Source organism: Centroberyx affinis, unplaced genomic scaffold (assembly GCF_046629955.1).
Source record: "Centroberyx affinis isolate AG114_WGS23_722 - 3 ecotype Tasmania unplaced genomic scaffold, CSIRO-AGI_Caff_v1 ptg003073l_1, whole genome shotgun sequence".
Classification (NCBI taxonomy): Eukaryota; Metazoa; Chordata; class Actinopteri; order Beryciformes; family Berycidae; genus Centroberyx; species Centroberyx affinis.
The window spans coordinates 219,604-242,583 of record NW_027281158.1 but is presented as its reverse complement, the minus strand read 5'-3'; the positions used below and the strand labels follow the sequence as shown (position 1 = coordinate 242,583).

General features: G+C 39.5%; 1 protein-coding gene across 2 annotated transcripts in view; it reads left to right on the top strand.

Moving 5' to 3' along the window:
* exoc3 (exocyst complex component 3) overlaps nucleotides 1-22,543 on the top strand; it is a 30,018-nt gene extending 7,475 nt beyond the window's left edge. For both annotated transcript variants that reach the window (XM_071537592.1, XM_071537593.1), the window contains exons 4-16: nucleotides 430-602; nucleotides 3,730-3,942; nucleotides 4,952-5,130; nucleotides 6,723-6,839; nucleotides 10,412-10,529; nucleotides 11,584-11,709; nucleotides 11,820-11,920; nucleotides 12,262-12,372; nucleotides 14,020-14,161; nucleotides 15,688-15,810; nucleotides 17,457-17,618; nucleotides 18,516-18,637; nucleotides 20,799-22,543. In XM_071537592.1, the coding sequence (XP_071393693.1) occupies nucleotides 430-602; nucleotides 3,730-3,942; nucleotides 4,952-5,130; nucleotides 6,723-6,839; nucleotides 10,412-10,529; nucleotides 11,584-11,709; nucleotides 11,820-11,920; nucleotides 12,262-12,372; nucleotides 14,020-14,161; nucleotides 15,688-15,810; nucleotides 17,457-17,618; nucleotides 18,516-18,637; nucleotides 20,799-20,994 (1,883 nt within the window). In that variant the 3' untranslated portion in view covers nucleotides 20,995-22,543. The remainder of the gene's footprint in view (nucleotides 1-429; nucleotides 603-3,729; nucleotides 3,943-4,951; nucleotides 5,131-6,722; nucleotides 6,840-10,411; nucleotides 10,530-11,583; nucleotides 11,710-11,819; nucleotides 11,921-12,261; nucleotides 12,373-14,019; nucleotides 14,162-15,687; nucleotides 15,811-17,456; nucleotides 17,619-18,515; nucleotides 18,638-20,798) is intronic.
* Nucleotides 22,544-22,980: the final 437 nt, after the last annotated feature.

Sequence of the window (22,980 nt, the reverse complement as noted above, 5' to 3'; positions counted from 1 at the left end):
TGCTATAGAACTACTTTCCTGAGATCGCAAACGTGTTTACAGCCGGCTTATTAAGTTGTTTGAGGAAAAAGTCGGCCGGCCCGGTGCATCGTGATGATGAAATATGCTGCCCAGAGGAACAGCATGGCTCTGTGACGTGTTTTTAATCGTTTTTTTAATACAATGGAGTTCTATGGCTGCTGGGACATGGCTTCATTGTGCACCGGCTACATGGACGAGACTTGTTGGCAGAACAAAATCATTGCTGATTTTGTTATTTTCATAGGATTTGTTGACGGTAAGAAATGCATTAAAAAACACCAGCGTTATCCTTGAAGGCCTGAGTCAAACTAATTAAATGGTTTGGTGGATCTGGTCTTGACCCTTATTACTGACCATGTTCTCTCTCCCCCTTCTTGCGTTGCTGTCTCTCCACCCTCCTCCCTTCAGTACCAGAGATAGTGGAAGAGACCCAGCAGCTGATAGAGCAGGCGGAGCTGCTGCAGGCCCACCGCAAGCTGATGGACCTGGAGTGTTCGCGGGATGACCTGATGTACGAGCAGTACCGTATGGACAGCAAGAACGCCAGTGACATGCACCTCATCTGCATCTACTTCGAAGACGTTAGTTCACCACGCATATTACACACACTACGGTACTAGGCTGTCGAATTGTCACTGTGATAGACGTGAACCTCATACATATTATAAAGAGGAAAGTGCCCTGTGCACTAGGGATGCACTTATCTGGATTTTTGGAGCTCATACTGATTTCCGATATTCTGCCCCCCTGCCGCTGCGATTAGGACTTAACCTTAATGGTATGTGCTCCAACGGTTGAGCCACTGGGGCGCCCCCATTCTATCCCATTCTATTAAATAGAACGGAAATGTTGATAAAGGGCCTGAGTGTTGAATATCTTTGCCTTTTTTAAATTATTTGTAGAATAAAGAAAAAGGTTCTGCACTGATTGAATAGCTTTTTCATCCACTGTCTTACACTGGTAAGTCAACAAACATTCTATTTTGTAGATTACTAGAGACACATTTTCATCTTTAGGCTAATTGCCAAATAAATAGGATATAAAATATTTAGAAGTAGGCTAAAATGTACTAGGAATTGTTTTATTTAAGGTTTATTTCAAATCAAGCTCAAAATCAGCTCGGCTGCACTTTTCCCACCCCCGCAGGTTTGCCCTTGGTTGATATCGCAATCCCCTGATTTAGTCTAAGAGCTTATGTTTTATTGTCCAGGAAGATTTGAGACTTTTTAATAATCAGGTAGCCCAAAGAAATATGAAGTCTAGATGCAATTGACAACTGTTTGTCTTTTACACAAAATACAACTCTGCCAGCTCAATCTAGTTGTTACTAAAACATTCGCCAGCAAAAATAACTTTTGTCAGCATAGATTTGTCATTGCGGTTAGAAACACCCATTGCTACGAATCTTGGTAGAGTGAGGTTCACTCTGTTCTAGAGATAGAGCGCCATCTTGGCAAACTTAATAAATTCCTCACCTTTTACACAAAATACAGTTCTGCTAGCTCAGTCTAGTTGTTACTGAAATATTCAAGGGAAACATTTTTTTGTCACACATAGACTAGCTGCCACAGTTGCAAAGCCATAGCTACCTAACACAGGTTGACTGACCTGAATGTGGCTCCTTCCTGATGAACAGGTCTTGTGCAGTGTATTCAAGTACTTTTTTCTGTACTTTTTCCTGGCTTGCTGCTATTGTAGTGACGGTTGGCGCGCTGCAGAACAAGTATGAAAAATCTAGGAGATAATGAGGTGAATATTGGACTTTTGGAACCACAGTGGAATTGTTTGGCTTCAGAATACTTGTATTATGCTGCACGAGCTGTTTGGAGTCTTTACATTACATTACATTACGTCATTTAGCATTTTGTCCAAAGCGACTTACAATAAGTGCATTTTGTCAACAGTAGTGAAACCAACTGTGCATCACAGTCTTCATCAGCTAAGACTTTTAATAGGAATAAGTAGCAATCGTTGAATTTTTTATTTATTTATTTATTTATTTTAAAGTTTAAGAAGAGTCATTTTGGAACTGTAACAAATAAAGCCCCAGCAGAACACGGAGCTGCATTAGCTAACTCGCTGTGTGTTATGTGGATATACAAACTTCACCGGTGTTAACACTGGCATGATAGTGAGTAGAAAATGACCAGATGTTCATTTGGGTGAACTATTCCCAGTCTTCGATTTTCCAGAAATAGCGTAGGGCTATTCTAAATTATATAATTTGGTTGGTTCTAAAGGCCTTATCGGCTTTTAGAAAGAAATATGGAGAAATTCTTTGATCTTGTATTTAGACTGACTATTGACCGATTTTGATCGCGGGCCGATCGATCGGTGCTACTGTGCACAGCTGTCACATGTTGCCAGAATGCAGCAAAACAATGACTGTAACACTGTAGGATTAGTTTACTTATCAAAATGATACGTGATGTGCATCAGAAGAAGAAGTCCAATCTTGAATGATGTGGAAAAATGATACGGAAAACTACAGGCAGGAGAAAGGTGAAACACTCCACAACCTGTAAATATTGGACTCTGAAGTAAGTGTAGTTATTTTCTCAATTTGTTAAACCGGACAGGTTGATTCCTTCTTATTAGGGGTCCCATTGTTTTTGTTCGGATTATTATTATTCCGCTCCTTCTTCGTCTTCTTCTTCTTCTTCTTCTTCTTCTTCTTCTTCTTCTGCCCTAAAAGTATCTGGATCTCAGAAACTGTAAGAGCTACAGTGACCAAACTTGTCAGATACGTCGAAAGTCTCAGCCGCTACTCAGGCAACGAAACCCAAGTCAATTGGCCTCATGGTGGCGCTATAACAAGCAACTTTACGTTTTGGCCTATAACTTCTGAACCGTATGGGCCACAATCAAAATTTCTGCCTAACTAGATTTTCTGCCATTTTGAATTTTGTCCAAAACTGTTTTTTCGCTACTACGATTTTGTCCAATCGTCACCAAATTTGTGACACAGCATGTCTGGACTGTCCTGCACAAAAGTTATCGAGTAGTTTAGTCCATACCGTTTTGCTACAACTGGCTTTCAAAATTTGTAGGCAAGGCCTAATATACAAAAATTGCCCTAAGTCAGGAAGTTATTGGCCTACCTTAAACAAATTTGGTACATATGTGCACAGGTCAACTCTGAGGTAGCATGCAACATTTGGTGGTATTGTAACCATAGTTGATCATAGTTAAAATACTCTAAGACTCTAAATAGCCTATAGCTTGGACAGTCTCATTACTTAATGAATTAGGTCTACTATGCAAAAGATCACAGGTTCAAATCCCGTGGGTAACACTGTCTCCTCACACCACTAAGCTTGTGATAACTAAGCATAATGTCTTAAGTTTCTAATTTTTGGACAAATGACCATATGAAAAGATGAACTTGACAGAAGTCACGGGCCAACACAAAAGCCAGTGTTAGACTACATGTCCGAACTTCACAACATGTTACTTTTTGTGTGTCTTTCTACCTTCTGTAATGTTTTGTCTATCTGTCTTATCAAATTGTGCTTGGACCCCTCAATTGCCGCTTGCGGCTATATTTCTTATTCTATTCATCTTTTAGTCATTGTTTAACTGCATAAGTCTGCTAACAGGACATTTTCTACCAGCGGTGATAATTTCTAGTAATTGTTGCACATGGAAGTGCTCTCACATTCCAATTTTGCATCAACTGGTTTTCTATTTCTTTCCGTTCTATCCCAGGTTCAGGCGTTGTCAGACGAGCTCGCCAAGCAGCTGTGGATGGTGCTCCAGCGGTCCATGGTGACGGTTCGCCGGGACCCCACCATGTTGGTCTCTGTGGTTCGCATCATTGAGCGCGAGGAGAAGGTCGATCGACGAATGCTGGACCGCAAGAAGCAGACTGGTTTCATCCCACCGGGGCGACCGAAACAGTGGAAGGACAAGATGTTCACGGTAAGGGGAAAGAAAGGGAAGGTGGGAAAGACAAGATAAATGGCTATTTAGATACTGAATGTGATGCTTTGCTAATTGTTGCAATTGCTAATTGCATGTTAATTGTCTTAATTTGCATGATAATGATAATGGAGTTGAATGTCTCTTAGATTTCCTTTTGTGATTGGTCAATCACAGCTCACAAGTGCAAGTGCAGATAAAGTGCAAACTTTTCCTTGGGACTGTTGCTGCAAATCAAACTAAACAATTTATTAAATCGAATCAATAATCCAGTATGAGGAGTGTATGAAGCCAAGGCAGCACCTTCCTTATTCTCTCCCTCTAACGTCTCTAACACTGTACATTGTCTCTATGTACAATGTCCCTATCAGGCTGCTGTATAGATAGGGGATAGGGGATGATTTCACAGGGGCCATCACATGATGCTACCCCAGTAAACACTGGAAGCATTGTGCTATAGTGTTGTTCATAATGTGAATTTTGTGAAAAACCCTAACAAAAACCTCTGTTTTATCTCTTTGCTAGTCTTTTGATTGAAAACTTAATGTAGAGTCTTTCCAGTAGCTGCTGTGAAGAGAGAAGAGAGAAAATGACAATATATAAATCAAGCATCACATTGTGTCCAAAATTGTCAAAACTGATCAATGTTTTTGCAATATATTCTGGGGTCCTGTGGACCCCAGGAAGAGTAGCTGTTACCTTGGTAACAACTAATGGGGATCCCAATAAACAATATATATTTTGACTGAGGATTGTAGCCATTATTGTGAATTAAGCCAAATTCCTCCGCTTTAAAGTGGCTTAGTGTTCAAAGCCAGAAGTATAAAGTATTATAATATTGGGCAAAGACCACTTGGGTAATGTAACTGTAATCTGATCTTGTAGGCTATTTAAGGATTGGTTATAATGATGATGTAGATATCAGTGATGAGATGATTTTCTTTTTTGGTTCAAATGTGCAATCCCAAACCATAATCCTTGAACGTCGTTTCAACCGTTTCTCTGGCAGGTCTTGGAGGGTACAGTCAGCACCCGCATTGAGGGCACCCAGGCAGTGACAAGGGAGACCGACAAGATGTGGCTGGTTCGCCTGCTGGAGATAACCAGAAAGTATGTTCTGGATGACCTCATCATTGTCAAGAACCTCATGGTGCAATGCTTCCCTCCACACTACAACACCTTCCACAGGTAACAGAACAGAATTATATTTCTGTGTGTAAGTGAACATATAAATGTGTTTCTGTGTTTGTGTCACCATGTGTAACTGGCCAGTCACACATGAGATTATTTAATACATTATATTCTGATCATAAAAAAGCATTTGATAAGGCTTGGCGGCTTGTGATGATGTGTCCTGGCCAACCAGCTACCCCTACACAACAGCCCAAGATAATAAACATAATTCTCATTTACATGGACGATATAGTCCGTGTAAATGAGATACTGAGTAGGGCTGGGCAATATATCGATATTATATCGATATCGTGATATGAGACTAGATATCGCTTTAGATTTTGGATATCGTAATATGGTGATATGGCATAAGTGTTGTCTTTTCCTGGTTTTAAAGGCTACATTATAGTAAAGTGATGTAATTTTCTGAACTTACCAGACTGTTCTAGCTGTTCTATTATTTGCCTTTACCCACTTAGTCATTATATCCACATTACTGATTATTATTTATCAAAAATCTCATTGTGTAAATATTTTGTGAAAGCACCAATAGTCATCCCTACAATATTGTCGCAATATCGATATCGAGGTATTTGGTCAAAAATATTGTGATATTTGATTTTGTCCATATCGCCCAGCCCTAATACTGAGATACTGATTCCACTTGTTCAACAAAACATGTTTTTTCATCCTTAGGCACAACAGTCCAAGATATAACCTCCATAATGTAACCTCCATAATTCTCATTTACATGGACGATATAGTAGTCCATGTAAATGAGATACTGAGACACTGATTCCACTTGATCAACAAAACATGTTTTTTCATCCTAAGCTTTCTCTGCATAGTTTGTCTGGATTGTCTAGTTTGTCTACTCAGGAACGGTATCATGATACCACCTAGTATTGTACATGCAGTAATATATGCAGTAATATAGTATCATAGGATAAAACTTATGACAGTACCGTCCAAAATCAGTATGTTGGTATGTTGCACGCATTACTGGATATCCTGCCTTCACTTAGTTGCTGAATGGATTCAACCGATCAAAAGTAGGAATTGCTACATGTAAACAGAGCCCCCTGGAAACACCCGCTGTGGTACTCAACTTCGACTGCCATTAAACTTTTACCATATCCTGTGGGCAGGCACGCCAACACGTCTAACTTGTCTAATAAATGTTGCAAGCACAATTTCTGAAGTGGTTTGCCAAAGAGTGTGACATCTACGCATTGGCTAATTATAAAATACGTCTCCCAGCGAAAACGACCGCTTATAGAGTTACTTTGACTCACCGAGATGGTGTGTGTGGGTCTTGTGGCTCTCTCCCTGCAGTGTATTCATGGAAATGTAAAAACAAAGTATGGAAAAGACACGTTTCTTTGTCTTGTACATGGAAGCTGAACTTCAAAATAAAAGTCCCCCCGTATGCTGTGAAGTAATATAAAATTTCCATGGTCACCCCCAGAGTCGAATCAGGATGGATTCAGCTTTGGGCTACCAAGAATGTGAAACTCATTAAGCCCATAGAGCAACTTGCACATCAGTTTCAGCAATGATGAACTCCCTTGAGTCCAGGTTTTTGTTTGACAGCATGTATGTTTCAGGTTTTTCTGTCTGTACCATAACGCTGTGTCGACTCGAGTCAAGGAGCTGACCTCTGAAGACTTGGAGGCTAATGAGATCGTCTCCCTACTTACCTGGGTCCTCAACACATATAAGAGGTACACACACACACACTCGCAAACCATGTCCATACAGGTGATACACACTATACATCTTATGATAAAAGAGAATCTGAAAAATGATGATCTGAAAACGGTAGCTCGAGCAGTTTATCTGTGATTCTACTGTGGGTATATTAATTCTTTGCACTTTGTGTTTGCGTGTATGCACATATTGTCAGCTCTCATTTGGAAAATGGATCAATTTCGTGTTATGGTAAGGATTAGGTATTTGGTAGTTTAGGTTAAGTTGGGGATGAGTTAGAGATGAGTAAACAAACTATGTAAACAGGGCGCCCTCACAAGTGTAACAATGCAAATGCATACATGCTAAGTCATTCAGTCATTTCTGTCTTTGAATTGCTGCTATAAATTCATCAAGTCAGGTCAGGTCCACGCACAAGACAATGGAAGGAAAGCTTGACTGTCTCTCCTTATATGGGCATGTCTCATAAAGCAATTAACTCAATATTTAAAGCTTAACCCTGCCTCCTAGACGCACACACACACACACACACACGGCTGCCTGCAGCATGAAAGGTTAGGAATGGCATGCGATCTAAGCTGCTGTGGCTAATCCAGTGACTGCACATCACTACTACAGCGCACATAATGTGCTGAGACTGTGTGTGTGTGTGTGTGTGTGTGTATTCACACATCGCGTGCAGAAATCGCTAGGATTGAGAAGATTAAAGCACTGCTCCCTTATGGCCTTTTAAAACAAAAGCACTACTAGAAACACACAAAACACACACACATACACATAGCACTTGGCTAATATCAAATTCTTTGTGGCATGTGGTTCTACCATCTGAATGGCAGACCCTGAGTATATGGAGGTGATAACAGGCTGTGAATGAGAGGATATGGCTCTCTGGAAGATTCCTGATAGGATGTGGTTTATAGTAAGGATATATGGCAAGCAGAGTTGTTCCGATACCGATGCCAGTATCGGAAATGCCTCCGATACAGCCTAAGATGCTGGATCGGGTATCCGATATCACGTAATTTATTAGCCCCGAAAAAAATCAACTTTAAAGTAGTTTCACCCGGATAAAACGTCTGTTTTCCCGGAAATCTATACTCATATACTAAATGTATACTGTTACTGTACTATTTAATATTTTAAATGTCTTTTATTTTACTAAATTGTGGCTGTACTTTAACAGTTTTTAAAGGAATTGTTATTTATTCCTAGATTTATTTATTTATTTTTCAGTTATGACTGGCTGTCAAACTAGATAATAAAGTTCTATGGCATTCATTCTCTGTATGTATTTGTTCATGTTTTACAAAGGGTTTAACCTGAGCCAGGCCATACAACAATGACAGCAATCGTATCACAGCTGTTAAAAAATAATAATAATATATATTTTTTTTTAACGCACTGGTATCGGATCGGTACTTGGTATCGGAACATCTCTAATGGCAAGCCGTTTTAACATAAAATGGTTGAGCTTGACTATACATAATTACATAGATATCTACAAAGGCAATTTGTAGACTGTATTACACTAGTCAGCAAACATTCTATTTTGTGGATTACTGGAAACAAAGTTTCATCTTTAGGCTAATTGCCAAATAAATATCCTACAAAATATTTAGTAGCAGGCTAAAACTTACTGGGGGTTATTATTGTATTTAAAGTTTGTTTCAAATCAAGTGCAAACTCAGCCCGGCCGCACCTTTCCCACCCCCACCGGTTTGCCCTCGGTTGATATCGCAATCCCCTGATTTAGTCTAAGAGTCTATGCTATAACTTACCTACTTTTATTGTCCATGAATATTTGAGACTTTTTAATAATCAAGGAGCCCAAAGAAATATGAAGTCCAGAAGCAAAATTTAATGGTGAATTGACAACATCGCCGCATCGCATCGTTTTTTTGGCTGACGGTCTGTCTTTTCATCAAGGATATGCGAGGCATTGCTGAACAAGCGCTCGCTATCCACACACAGAATGTTAATATTTTTGCTGACCAATTATTAAAACAGGATAGGCTATTATAGGAATAATTCACCAAAAAATTAAAATTTGGTCATTATATGCTCACCCTTATGTCAGTCTATTGTTTATTGTTTTATTTGGATCCCCATTAGTTGTTACCAAGGTAACAGCTACTCTTCCTGGGGTCCACGTTAAGAACATAAAGGTATACACATGCTTTCACATACATGCATACATTAATACAATTACAGCAATAATCTGGTCCACCCCACCCCACCCCAATTAAAACAGTATAAACATTACAAAAACCAAATACAATTTCAACAAAACCATGTGAAACTCCCTCTCTACAGGCTACATCTCTCTCTATATGTATACATATATATATATGCATACACACACACACACACACACTTATATACACTTATGTACACATACATACATACATACATACACACACATGCATACATACTATATAACAAGCAGTATCTATGACCATGTTTACCAAATACTGAGCTACCAATTTAACAAATTTGACAAACCAAAGACAGAGAATGTTACTGATTAGTTATCTTGCAGCCCCGTACCCAAGAATAACCTCTTTAGTTGCTTTTTAAAACTTTCTTTACTCTTTGCTAGAGTAATAAAGTACGACAAACTACTAGTCCAAACATTAGTGTGTCCACATAACATAGACATACAGTTTAGAGTTCCAAAAAGGGAAAAAAAAATGACCATAAAATGACTTGTGCAACTCCTCACACAAGAAGGTTTTGTGATAGTCTGACCTACGTTTAAAGCCTATGTCAGAAAGGATATTATAACTTTATTAGTGCCTCCCATCAATCAATTTAAACATGGGTTTACAGACATCATCTTGAGAGTTCCGACATCATTGGTCTTTAGTATAATAAAGACTGATCAGACTGTCTCGACACATTGCCGCATTCAAACTATTTGCAGCTGGACATTTTGATCTAGGCAAGGCAAACTTTAGTCATATAGCACTTTTCAATGATGACCTCATAAAATGACATTAAAAAAGAAAGATAAAATAGATAAGTAAGGATAATAAAGCAGTAAATCAATAATAAAAAATAGTAACACCTATTACACCTGCATGCAGATTATTTCGTGAAAGGCCACAGAGAAAAGGAGTGTTTTGAGCCGACTTTTAAAAGCTGACAGTGGGAGCACATCTCAGGGCATCTGGAAGTTTACTCCAGCAACTGGGAGAGTAACAACTAAAAGCATCTTCCCCAGATTTAGTTTTCACCCTGGGAACAACTAACAGACTGGTCCCAGAGGACCTCCAAATGTATTTTGGAGCTAAGCCATTTAATGCTTTATAGACAAGCAGCAGAATTTTAAAATCAATTCTATGGCACACCAGAAGCTAATGCAGTGTTCTAAGAAGTGGTGTAGTATGTTTTGTTTTCTTAGTCTTAGTCAAAACTCTGGTAATGAAAGTGTGTATCAGCTTTTCTAAGTCAGGTTTTGACATAAGACCCCATATGTGATAGACCGGGAAGGCTCTGTCGTTACCAAATTAGTCACAAATGAATTGATGGAACTGAAAGTGAATTAATAACACGTAATCTGTGCGTGTGTGTGTGTGTGTTTCAGTGTGGAGATGATGGGTCATCCAGAGCTTCATTCAGAGTGCGACATCAACCAGCTGGAGCCTTTGCTGCCTCAGGATGTGGTGGACGAACTGCTTAGTAAATACGTTCAGACTTTCACAGTAAGTAGGACGCAAACCAATAATAATAATACTAATTATAATTAGTAGGTGCTTGCAAGGGCGTAAGCTTACGTTGGAAAGTGGTAGGGACACAACAGTAGGGTGTCTGAAGGTTGTCCCTCAAAAATGTTATTATTCTGTAAACACATTTACTTCCGTAACTTTGTGGCGTCACAAAGGTTCGTTCATTATCATTTTTGTAAGAAATAATAGACTAACAAAGTGTTTTTTTCAAAGCAGTTGAGCGGTTGTCACTGTTTATTAACCGGAGAGTTTTCCCTACCTGTAGCCGTCGGGCCGCGGCGTCTCACGTTTCACTCTTGAAACGGTTAGCCAATCAGAACAGAGGGGTCGTTAATATTAATGAGCCTTAAAGACACAGCAACAGAAACAGCCTGTTCTTGGTAAGGCTCAGAGAGACGCTAGAAAATGAACGTGTAAAAATGGATTGAGAGTGTTTTTGGTACATGACACCACACACACAGCTTTGAATGGACCTCAAGACATAAAATAAAACACTGGAAAGTGTAGAATATGGGACCTCTAAGTTTAACAAGAGCTATCAATAAAATACAATTCTCAGTCATTGATTAGGTCTGTGACTGATTTTAAATTGACTTCATATCTCCCCGCTGTAATCAACTGTTGCCTACCCCTGTACTGCAGCTCTCTCATCCCAGATCTGAAATTGACATTGATTTATCTGAGTGACTATAAACAATCATGCTTAGATGAAGAGAAAATATAGCTATACTCCCTTTCTTTGCTGGATATACATAATTAGCCTACAATTAATTTCTAATGTACTTCAACTATTGAAGTAAATTAGAAGTAAGGAGGTATTGCTCAGTCAAAGAGAGAGGGGGAATATGCTGTTAACTGGTTTATTTGTGATAACAGTCAATCAGCATATTAAGCTGAATAAGACCTTAAGCCGAGTATGGACAATAACCAGGTGACTCTGGCATGAAAATGTAGCCAGTGCTGCAGACCATACCTTTCTGGATCATGAGCCAAAGTTTGTCTCTTTTGCTGCTACTCTCCTTCTCTGCAGTCTAATATAACCGGTTGGCTGCGTAAGGCCTTGGAAACAGACAAGAAGGACTGGCAGAAAGACACAGAGCCCGAGGCTGATCAGGACGGCTACTACCAGACCACACTGCCTGCTATAGTCTTCCAGGTAAGACGCATGGTACAGCTAACACAAATATGTCAGCTTCCCGAGCCTGATGCCGGATATTTATTTCAACCTCATCGTTTCCCGACCACATTCTCTCCCTTCCCCATTAGATGTTTGAGCAGAATTTGCAGGTCGCCGCCCAGATAGACGAAACTTTCAAAGAGCAGGTTCTTAAGCTCTGCCTCAAACAGATGAACACATTCCTCATCAGGTAAATTCATACTTCTTGGCTTCCCTTGAGTGTCTCAGCCACTGAGTGTGTGTGTGTGTGTGCAATTTCCTTTTCTACTTCTTCGAGACGTGCGACTGTCCCGCTGCTTTGAATGCATTTTTGACTCAAACTTCAAGTCACATTACATTGCTAAATCAGGAAGTGACAAATTGAAATATCTTGACCATATACAATTGTGTCCAGGGCATCAGTGATTTCAGTTTTCCAGATTTAGTTATCCAGTGTGAATACATTTCACAAAGCTAAACGAATCCAATAATTCTAACAAATACTGTATGAATAAATGAAGTGCTGTATACTTGTATTCTTGTTGTGTGTAGGTATAGAGAGGAGGCGATGGTCTACAAAGAGGAGCACCTGAGAGACCGACAACTGCCTCAGTGCTACGTGCAGTACATGATCGCCATCATTAACAACTGCCAGACATTCAAGTAAGAAACACACCACAACCTTAATTAATGACTTACTTAATTACTAGCGTTTCCCCTTTAGGGCTGAATTGATCATGAAATGTTCTAATGATGATTATTGTCTCATATAATTGCGACTACCAATTTGTCCTTTTTCCTCAAGAAGAGTGAGTAATGAACTGAGGACATTATATAACAAATAAACAGGTCACAATATTAAAAATAAACTGATTGTTGAGGTCATATGTGGCTTTGCAAGGAGATCCATCTTGCTCACTGTGCTACATTGCAATGATAACATCGGACGAATGGGAAAGAGCAGTAAACTTAAAACGGTTTGCATTAACAGCTGATGTCTGCATCCTAATAACCTCAAGTACAAAGTCATGCTGTAAAACTTTATCTCTAGAATAAAACAATGAAATATAACAATATGTAAAGGGGTAAAATCTAGGCATAGCCACTACTTGATTATATAACATATTACAGGGCCAAAAGCGCTTGAGTAAGAAAAGCACCAAAAGGAACCGAGCAGTTAAATGATAAACAGCAACAGTGTAAGGTATTTAAAAAAAACATGACAGATTTACATGAATTTACTGCATGGAATTCTTACAGTTCCTCTTACACCTTGCAGTATTATATAAAATAAAATAATAGGAAATAACCAGTATGGATAAGATTTGCTTAATGTCAAATATGGGTACATCTATAATGAGCTTAGTCCATTAAATCCTTCTTGGAAAGCATATTAACGCACACACTCATCTTTCATTTCCTCCCCTTATTCCTCCGACACACACTATCGCAGGATTTTTGGAGAAAAAAAAGTCTGTTCAAACTTTTTCTGACAAGTAGCTATTGATATCCACGTTTTGACCTCATATATTGCCAAGTTGAGTTTCATTAATGACAGTTTTGGTGGCGAGTCTTAGTGTTACACAGCCTGAAGTTATTGGTTGCATTGTTTTAAGTGGAGATTTCTACAGGGTTCCCACACTTCTAGAAAACCTGGAAAAGTCACAGAATTTTTAAAATCGTATTTTTCCAGGCCTTGATAAGTTATGAAAAATTATAAAAGGGGGGAAAGTTTTGGAAAAGTCACAACATTTTATTTGTAAAATCTGTGGCTGGGTCGGAAACAGTCTGACCTTCCTGTTGGAGGAAAATAGTGTCGGTTGCTGAATGTTTTTTTTATTTTTTATTAGAATTCTTGATTTTAAAGTGAAAAACAAAGTAATGCTTAAAGTTAGATAAAGCTAGTTAAATTCCGTCTCATTAACATTTGGTCATGGAAATTTGGAAAGGGGTCATGTAGAAGTCATGGAAAAGTTAGGGGAGACCCTGTTTCTAGTGTGTAGTGTAGCTGTGGTTTAGCCACTGTATTTTTATTGTGAAACATTTTTCTTTGTCAAACATCTGTCATACAGCCACACAACCTGGCCAGCATTACATTTGAAAATATGGACAAAATCAAATGATCATGGCATGCATACACTTTTGTCACATTTTGTCTTTTTTTGTGCACATGGCTTCTGAGTAGGTTCCAGCACAGGTATATTTATGTAATGCTGTGCAACTACCTGAGCCTCTCTGAAAGCTAAGACAAGCTTGCATTGCAGTGCATGTAGCTTGGCCAGTGGACACCTTTCACATCTGTTCCCTTAGAGAGTCCATCAACAGTCTGAAGAGGAAGTACTCCCAGTCGTCAGAGCCCACTGTGAGCGATGCTGCCATAGAGAAAACGCTGATGGAGGTGGCCAAGGAGGGATGCCAGTTCCTATTAGACGAAGTCTTCCTGGACCTTGAAGTAAGAAGGGCTGTGATTGGACAAAATGTTTTTTGGCATTGGAATCTGCTGTTTTCACTAATATTCTCTGTATTGTGTGTTGCATTGAATGACTCGAGTGCCACCTAAATGAAATTAGGAGAACCGGAATTGACCCAGTGTGTTTATCTGTTCATTTTCATTTTGTTAAATTCAATTTTGAAATTGATATTATGTCCACCGCCAGTATGGTAGATGGTATGTCTGTCTGTCTGTCTGTCTTTGTATAGACACATTCTTGTGACTAGAGAACAATAAATGATAGAAACTTCACATTTATACCACACGTACCCCCTATAGAGTAGGTAATCTGATTAGATATTGCAGCACTTTGCTGCATTAATTTGCTTATTAAAACAGATTTTCTTGAAACTACTATAACTCCTCAATGCTTTAAGATGGAGTGTTAAGACAAGTATATAGAAAGAAATATTTATATTTATATTTATATTTATATTTATTTATATATAGATAGAAATATTTGATAATGAATGCATTAATTAGCTTAACTAATTACCTCATTAGCATAACTGGTTATGTTTATTATATCATGGTGATTATTGCAGGACATTAGGCAGCTCAAGTGCCTCTAGCATTTAATTTTAACTGGCTGTAAAATGGACTAAAAAGACTTGATTGACAACCTGATTTTGTTGATTTAAGAAAACTCTAAAATGCATTGTGCAAATTATTATCACATTATATCATATCGTTATGATAATTATTACTATCATTATGCAAATCACGTGTCCACGGGACCATCTGAATGACATGCTGTGTATGCACTTGCATCTTTGAAAAGCCTGGGACACATTACATGTTTTTGAAGCACGATTTGGCAACGATTTGAGATCGGGCAGAGTTGGCTACCGCCAACTCTGTCCAGGGTAGTCCAGGATAGTCCGGGGTAGTCCGGGGTAGTCCAGGGTAGTCCAGGGTAGTCGCGTTGTTTAGTTGCACCTGTAATCATTATGTGTGTGGAAGTGAAAGGCTCAAATCTCTCTCCTATGATCCCGGTCGGCAACGTCACAATTCGATCAAACATGTTTGATTTTATCGGGGCTCGTCTTTGCATGATCATGTAGTTTGCGCTCGTCAAAGACTCAAATCTTAACAGCAATTTCCAATAGCCAATGAAAACCGAGATTGCGACAGACGAAGAAAGAGGGGAAAAAATACGGAAGTGTGAACACAAGATCCAATGTGCGCAATGGCGGAGCTGGGGAAGAAAAAGAAACCTGGATGTCTTCTCAGTCTTTTTTCCATGCAAATCACAGCACAAACCACAATTGCTGCAAGCCGCACAGGCTGCATGTTTGTTTTGGTATCAAAATATCGCGGAAAAATACATTCTCGCGAGTGCACCATGAAAAATCTGTTCAATCTTTTCATTGTCGTGTATGATTGGAAAAATCTTCTAATGTGTCCCAGGCTTCCAGGAACTGGTGCAGTGTCGATGCATGTTTGTCATATTTGTTTTTGAAGTCGTATTGAATTATGTATCCCAGCATCACCTGAACGAACTGCTGACCAGGAAGTGGCTGACAGGCTCTCATGCCGTGGACACCATCTGTGTCACCGTAGAGGACTACTTCAACGACTTCAACAAGATCAAGAAACCCTTCAACCAGGTAGGAGGGTATTTGAAGCCATGCACTTATGAGCTATGACCAGGACATTCTCACATGTACCTGTGCATGCCTAGTTAAACAGGAAGTTAAACAGGAAGTTCAAACCTACTTTCCAAATCTGATACACAATGAAGAAGTCACCAACACTCAAAAATAATAATCTGTCTTCAGCAGTCATGATGAACATGTTTCGGCTATGCAGCGGCTATGCATACCAAACAAGCCAGCATTTCTACCTTTGTGTCACACACAGTGATCACTGGGTAAACCAGACTTGCTTCAGTAAGCCAGGCTTATATTCGGGAAATTCGGTTCAGCAAAGCAGGTTAAAATAAGCTTAAAGAGTAACTAAACTCCAAACCCAAATCTGTGGTGAAGTCTGACGCCTAATGGTGAAAAGTAGGGTACTGCACTGCTCATCTGCTATTGGCTGGTCTTTGTGCCAGGTGATGTCACCACCTGTTGTACTCTATAGAGGGTGACATCACCTGGCACAAAGACCAGCCAATAGCAGATGGCCAGTTCAGTACCCTACTTTTTTTTTAGGTGTCAGGCTTCACCACAGATTTGGGTTTGGGGTTTAGTTCCTCTTTAAGCTAAGTTACCATGGATGCTTCAAGACTAGCCTGGTCCCGGTCAGGCTAATTGTCAGGCTCAGCTTCAACTCCGGGTTAACTGATGTTACAATCCTTCAGCCTGAATGAAATGTGCCATTTTCTCCAAAGTTCCGCCCTGGTGGTCCTTCTGTACAGTTACACTATGCCCATAAATCAGACAAAAATATGAAAGACCTTTAAACCTGCAATAAGCGATTTCAGACCCTATAACCAATCCTGAAACTAACGTGTGCTACGTGGAGATTTCCCTGAGACCTAATGATATTAAAGCTTGTTGTCAAACTCGGACCAAGTCTCCTCCCTCACCATCCCTGAAAAAAATTATCGTAATGGCAGAATCGATGAACCAAGTGAGTAAACCAGTTCACCTAGGGCTGGGCAATATATCGATATTATATCGATATCGTGATACGAGACTAGATATCGTCTTAGATTTTGGATATCATAATACCCATAATACAAAAACATGAACAGTGCCAAGGAAATCACTTTGCTCCATCTAAAAGGAACCACACCTCTTAAGAAAATCGATGGTATTTGTTTTTTATTAAAACCTCATTGATTGATTGATTGATTGATCGATCACCTAAATCCATTTCAGTTATGAAGGGGAGAAGGAAAGTATGTATTTTTAACGTTGAAGACAACTGAGACTTACATTGTGCATAAGGGTTCCATTTCAATAATATCCCTAATCAGAATCAGAATCAGAAATACTTTATTGATCCCCGAGGGGAAATTGGGTTACATTGCAGCTGCTCACATTGTAGAAGTGAATATATACAAGCGTAGAGAAATTATAAGAAATTATAAGAAAATAGAAATACAAGAGTAAGAAATATGTAAAATATGTGCATTATACTACAATATATAACAATGAGAATAAAAATAATAATAATAATAATATAGAAATAAGAGAAATAAGAATTCTGTACAATATGCATCATACTCCCAATATACATACACCAGTGTAAATAATTAAATAATTAATTTAATTAATTAATGTGATGATGTGTTGCATTTCTGCAGGAGATGACGAGCGAGGCCCATCGCAGGGTGGTGGTGGAGTACATCAAGGCAGTGATGCAGAAGAGGATCACTTTCAAGAATGCAGACGAGAGGAGGGAAGGAGCCGACAGGATGATCAAAGAGGCGGAACAGTTCAAGTTCCTCTTCAGAAAACTGGCTGCCGTGAGTCGACATTTTCCCACATTTTCAATTTCAACACTAGCTGATCAGTGGTTACAAACTACATTTCACAGCTCTCAATACAAAAAAGGATCTCGGTCCTGAAAAATATGAATGCTCTACCAAAGTGGAACATGTTCATCAGTGGTCAAAGTATCTGTCATGATACTGGCAGGTTCGGGGTTTGATTCCTGGCCGACTCTTTTCAAAGTCTTAAAAAATACTCTTGTCATCCAGCCAAAGTTGCACCATAGTGTGAAGTACAAAAGTAATGCAAATTGTCCATGTGGATGTTTAATATCAGTATCAATAAGTCAATGTACATAATTAGATAAAAATAGATGGGATGGATGAATAAATGATGAGGTGAATAAATATGTGGATTATAAATAAATATTTACTCTTATTTTCATATAGAGGTTTGCTTTGAGTGGGCGCACTGTAACCAATACACCACTCTCAAGATCTGACAAATCCCCTCAATAGGAGATTTAAAAAAAAAAAAAAATCAAGTTAAATGTAGTTAAACCTGTTTTTAATGGCTGCAGAATATTGCAGAAATTGCCAATTCACAACCGCAGAATTCCAAAAATCCACCGCAGAATTCATAAATTTTTACCGTGGATTCTTGGGGGTGGTGCTTAAAAGAGATGGATGAGGGGCAAGTCCCTATGATGGACAGGAGTCCTAGAGAGAAGCTGCTTCACACCACAGAAACAGACTATTTAGCTAGTAGATGACCTCATGTCATCCTATGGAAAACCTGTTCCATAGAAGTTGAAATATTTGTAATGTCTAACTCTGAGTGCCAAAAAAAAATATGGTGAGATCTCAGTGTTGCGGGGAAAAGGCAACCGTATGTCCTCTCACTTTACTTCCTGTTTGTGTGTTGTTTTTCAGGGAGAAGACACCGACCGGCTGTGCGATTCCATCGCCGCCATCGCCGAAGTCTTCAAACTGACCGACCCGACACTGCTTTATCTGGAGGTCTCCACCCTGGTGTCCAAATATCCCGATATCAGGTGCACACGCACAAACACACACACACACACTTAGGCCGCCGTTACACCTGGCATAAAGATTAGTCTTGTATCTGGATTGTGTTAAGATCTGATGTAGCTGAATTATATTCACACCAATCACAGTAGCAAAGCAGATTCACATAATCTGGAAACACCTCAGAGCTAACAAAAATCATGGCGGAGTTCACTTCTGAGCTTTTAAAGGATAAGGCTGGTGTTTTTAATGCATTGCTTACCGTCAACAAATCCTATGAAAATAACAAAATCAACAATGCGTTTGCTCTACTCCCGCTACTTTCTGACTTCCCACGTACCGTTTTTAGCCTTCAACCCGGAAGTCATTGGCTCAAATTGTAAGCTAAAAACCTTGAAATACAGCTCACAAAGACAGTGTCCATTTTAAAAATCTCTTTCTGTTATCACGAAAAGTCAGGCTAATGTAGTTATTACCAAATCAAATGGAAACAAATTCTTCATTACGACGGGGACTATTTTCGGTGCTGCGGAACTACTTTCCTGAGATCGCAAACATGTCGCACACAGCCGGCTTATTAAGTTGTTTGAGGAAAAAGTCGGCTGGCCCGGTGCATCGTGATGATGAAATATGCTGCAGAGCAACAGCATGGCTCTGTGACGTGTTTTTAATCGTTTTTTTAACACAATGGAGTGCTATGGCTGCTGGGACATGGCTGCATTTGGCGCCGGCTACATGGACGAGACTTGTTGGCAAAACAAAATCATTGCTGATTTTGTTATTTTCATAGGATTTGTTGACGGTAAGAAATGCATTAAAAAACACCAGCCTTATCCTTTAAACATGCTGATTGTTCCTGTTTTAATTCATCGATGCAGTTAAATGGTTTAAGGACAAAATCACTAAATCTAGCTTGCTATCGTCCAATTCCTTTGCCGGCGCTGCCATTTTGATATGTCGGACAGTATACAGTATGTCCGAAATAACTGCCGGTGAATAGGCTTGCGTCCAGACCACTACATCTGAATCGGCATGCAAATTCAAATAGTGTTAAAGACTGCGATTCAAATCAGTCACTATAAAGGACATCAGGCTATGCCGTCATAAATCTACAGGACCATCAGACAGGCAGCACCATTTACCAGCCACCTGATCTGAGTGTGTGAGTGCGGGTGGGAGGGGCCCACTTGTAAATAATACAAGTGGGCGCCTGCCATCATAGATGTTTTGTTGAAATAGACCCACGACACCTCCAAAAGGCTCAACAGTGATTCCTGACGTCCCAGAACCACCTCCCTTGACACCAAATATAGCTTACCGCATTTCCTCTAATAGTGGCCAGTAGTCAATTAAAAGCCGGGTCTCCGATAATAGCCGGGGCCGTGGTCGACACAAACAAATAAAAGCCGGCCCCAAATACAGGCCGGGGAAAACCAAAGGAAAAAACAACGATGGATACCGGTAAACTCCTGGTGCCTGTTATATAATGTAACTGTAGTTTGTAGTAACGTACAAGTGCCACAAGATGGCAGTATGCCACAAGATGGCTCGGCCGGCGGAAGTCTCTGGAGCGTGCCATCGATTACCGTAATTATCGGTAATGCATTGCAGTAACAATAAAAACGGCTACTTAACAAACCCCAACAGAAGCAGATCAGAAAACAAGGAGGCTTCGTACTAAAATATGAGCAAATATACTTATCAAACAGAGGGAATTAGAAATAAAGGCCCGTCTCTAATATAAGCCTGCTTCCAATAAAGGCCTGGTACCCTCTGCAGTTGAGTTAAATAAAGGCCTGTGCCAATATTAGAGGAAATACGGTAAGTCTCTTCCACTACCCTAGACCTAGGCTTGTTAGGCTCTCCAATTCACAACATTACTCAATAATTTCTAAACTGATTTTGACAACAACAACAACAACAACAACAGTGTAATGGGATGGATGACACTGCCCGGCCCACTCAGCAGTTCATAAACCAAATTGGCGGCAGTTCAGAAACCAGATCCACAAGCCAGAATATATTATATACTATATTTTCAACTGGCAATAACATGCTTCCTGGGTGATCAGGTGGTCAGAGATGCATTTGACCATATTAACAACAAAATGTAAAGGGGGTCTTGTGGATATTCAATGCTTACATGTTGCTCTCTCTCTGTCTTCTTGTCCCTGCTGCTCTCCACAGGGAGGAGCACATCCTGGCTCTGTTGGCAGTGCGCGGTGATGCCAGCAGGGAAATGCGTCAAATGATCATTGAGACTCTAAGCCAGAACAAGCCATCCTACGCCGGCGTCACGCAGCCCATCTTCAAAGACATCTCCGTTCCGACCATCTCCATGACAACCATGACCTCTATGGCAACTGCGAAGCTGCTCAAATAGACCGTGACGTCACCACATGTAACATCCATCCATAGGTCGGTTTCTTTTGCGCCATTCGGTGTTCCCGATGTAATTCCCCAGGAGGAACCCGCCAAAGGACTCGAAAGACCTTCAGCAAGGATTTCTTTTTCAAGACACTCAGCTGTCATTTTATAATGCAGATTCCTGTTTTCTTGTCCCCATTATTTGTTGTTTTTTGTGTCATTCTGATCACATCTCTGCTTCAGAAATGATAATAAAATTACAATTCTGAACAAGCATCTCAGCAGGTCCACTAATTGTACTTGGAATTGGACAGACAACCTAAGAATCATACAAGTCAAACTCTTAATGTTAAAGGACAAATATATAAAAAAAGGAAAGTCCTGCCTCAAGAAAAAATGAGAAATCCCATGGGTGATTTCTGATCCCACTTTGAGATCCACCATATGTTTGAATGGGATGTCTGCATCTCGGTAGGCCTCCTCTACTTTCTGTCCTTTGGATGGAAAAGCAAAGTTGATGACTTTTGTAACCATTATTTATTCAGGGAATGACCTGCTTCACACAGTTAAAATACAGTGTCAGACGGGGAATGAGATTTCCTGTCCAATCCAACCCAGTGGCACACAATGTAAAATGCAGTGTAGAGGCTGGTAGAGGCTGCCAGTCTTCTCAGCCAATATGCTTATAATTTATTGATATTAAAATGATCCCTGTAGCTTAAGGTCATTTACTACAATAAAATAAAAAATAAAAAATAATAAATGTAAGCAAAATGACTGAAAAATTAACAAGAACGTAAATAATTGACTATGAATACATTTGAAATGTATACTTTTTAACAACTTCAATGCCATCAGCCAGTCCTCTACTGTCCTACAGTTCTTCTGAACTTCTATAATAGTCAATGGAATCATATCAGGTCATTGTGTTTTACACAGGAGCACAGGAAGTAATTTTTAACCTCTTTGCCATACATTATCTTTTGATGGTTGTGTAAACAGGGAAAAAAATTCAGTTCCCATGGGGTTTCCTCCATTTTAGCTATGAGAAGATAAGGTCTTTAACAGAGGTAAACATCATGTTTGTACCTGGAAATCCAGCCAAAGGCAAGATTTTGTAGTTTCATAGGTTTGTTATTCTGTTTGACAGTGCACATGTACACACAAACACACACACATACTCCCAATGCTGTGTTCCACGAATGAATTCAACGACATAAATGAGAACCTAATCATTGTTGCTAATGATGAATAGCTAAGATAAAGCTTTTTTCAGTGTCTTCATTATAGTAGGGATTAGCCTAGCAGCTTAACATATGGACAAGGATCTACAATCTGACAATCAATTGGAGACTAATTGACTTTGGCTTCCTCATGGGAATACTATAAAGCACCTACTGAGTCATAGAGGCCAACTGATTGTTGATGAAGGCCAATATCATTCCAGTTTTTAGGAAAAAAAGCTGATCAATTAAGCCATTTTAACACAATCACAGGTGTCGCCATAAATACTGAATGAAATGTAAAATATACTAATTTGGAAGTTATTTCAATAAAATCTCACTGCAGACATCCACCTCCACCCTGTTTCATTTATTAACACATCAATGTTTTAAACAAATTAAATTAAATGAAAAATTAGGTTGACTTTATAGTATGGTGTGACTGACTGATAAAGTTGGTGAATAGTGATAGAGCTTATTATAATGAACCTAATTGTCATTATTTATCCAGAAGACCACATCTGGCCCATGAAGAGTTGAAAATCAACTTGTGTGTGCGTGTGTGTGTCACATACTGTGCCTTGAGGGTGCTGTGTTTTCCTTCTCCCAGTCAATTTGCTGCTAAATGTTTGATCAGGCCGTTGTGTGACTACTGCTGTACTCAGCAAGCACGCATGCACACTGTTGGGAGTGGGGTGGGGGGGGGGTTAGCCTGCATGAACAGCACAGCATTGGCAGTCAGTCCCACACACACACACAGACAAAAATTACCTCGCAAG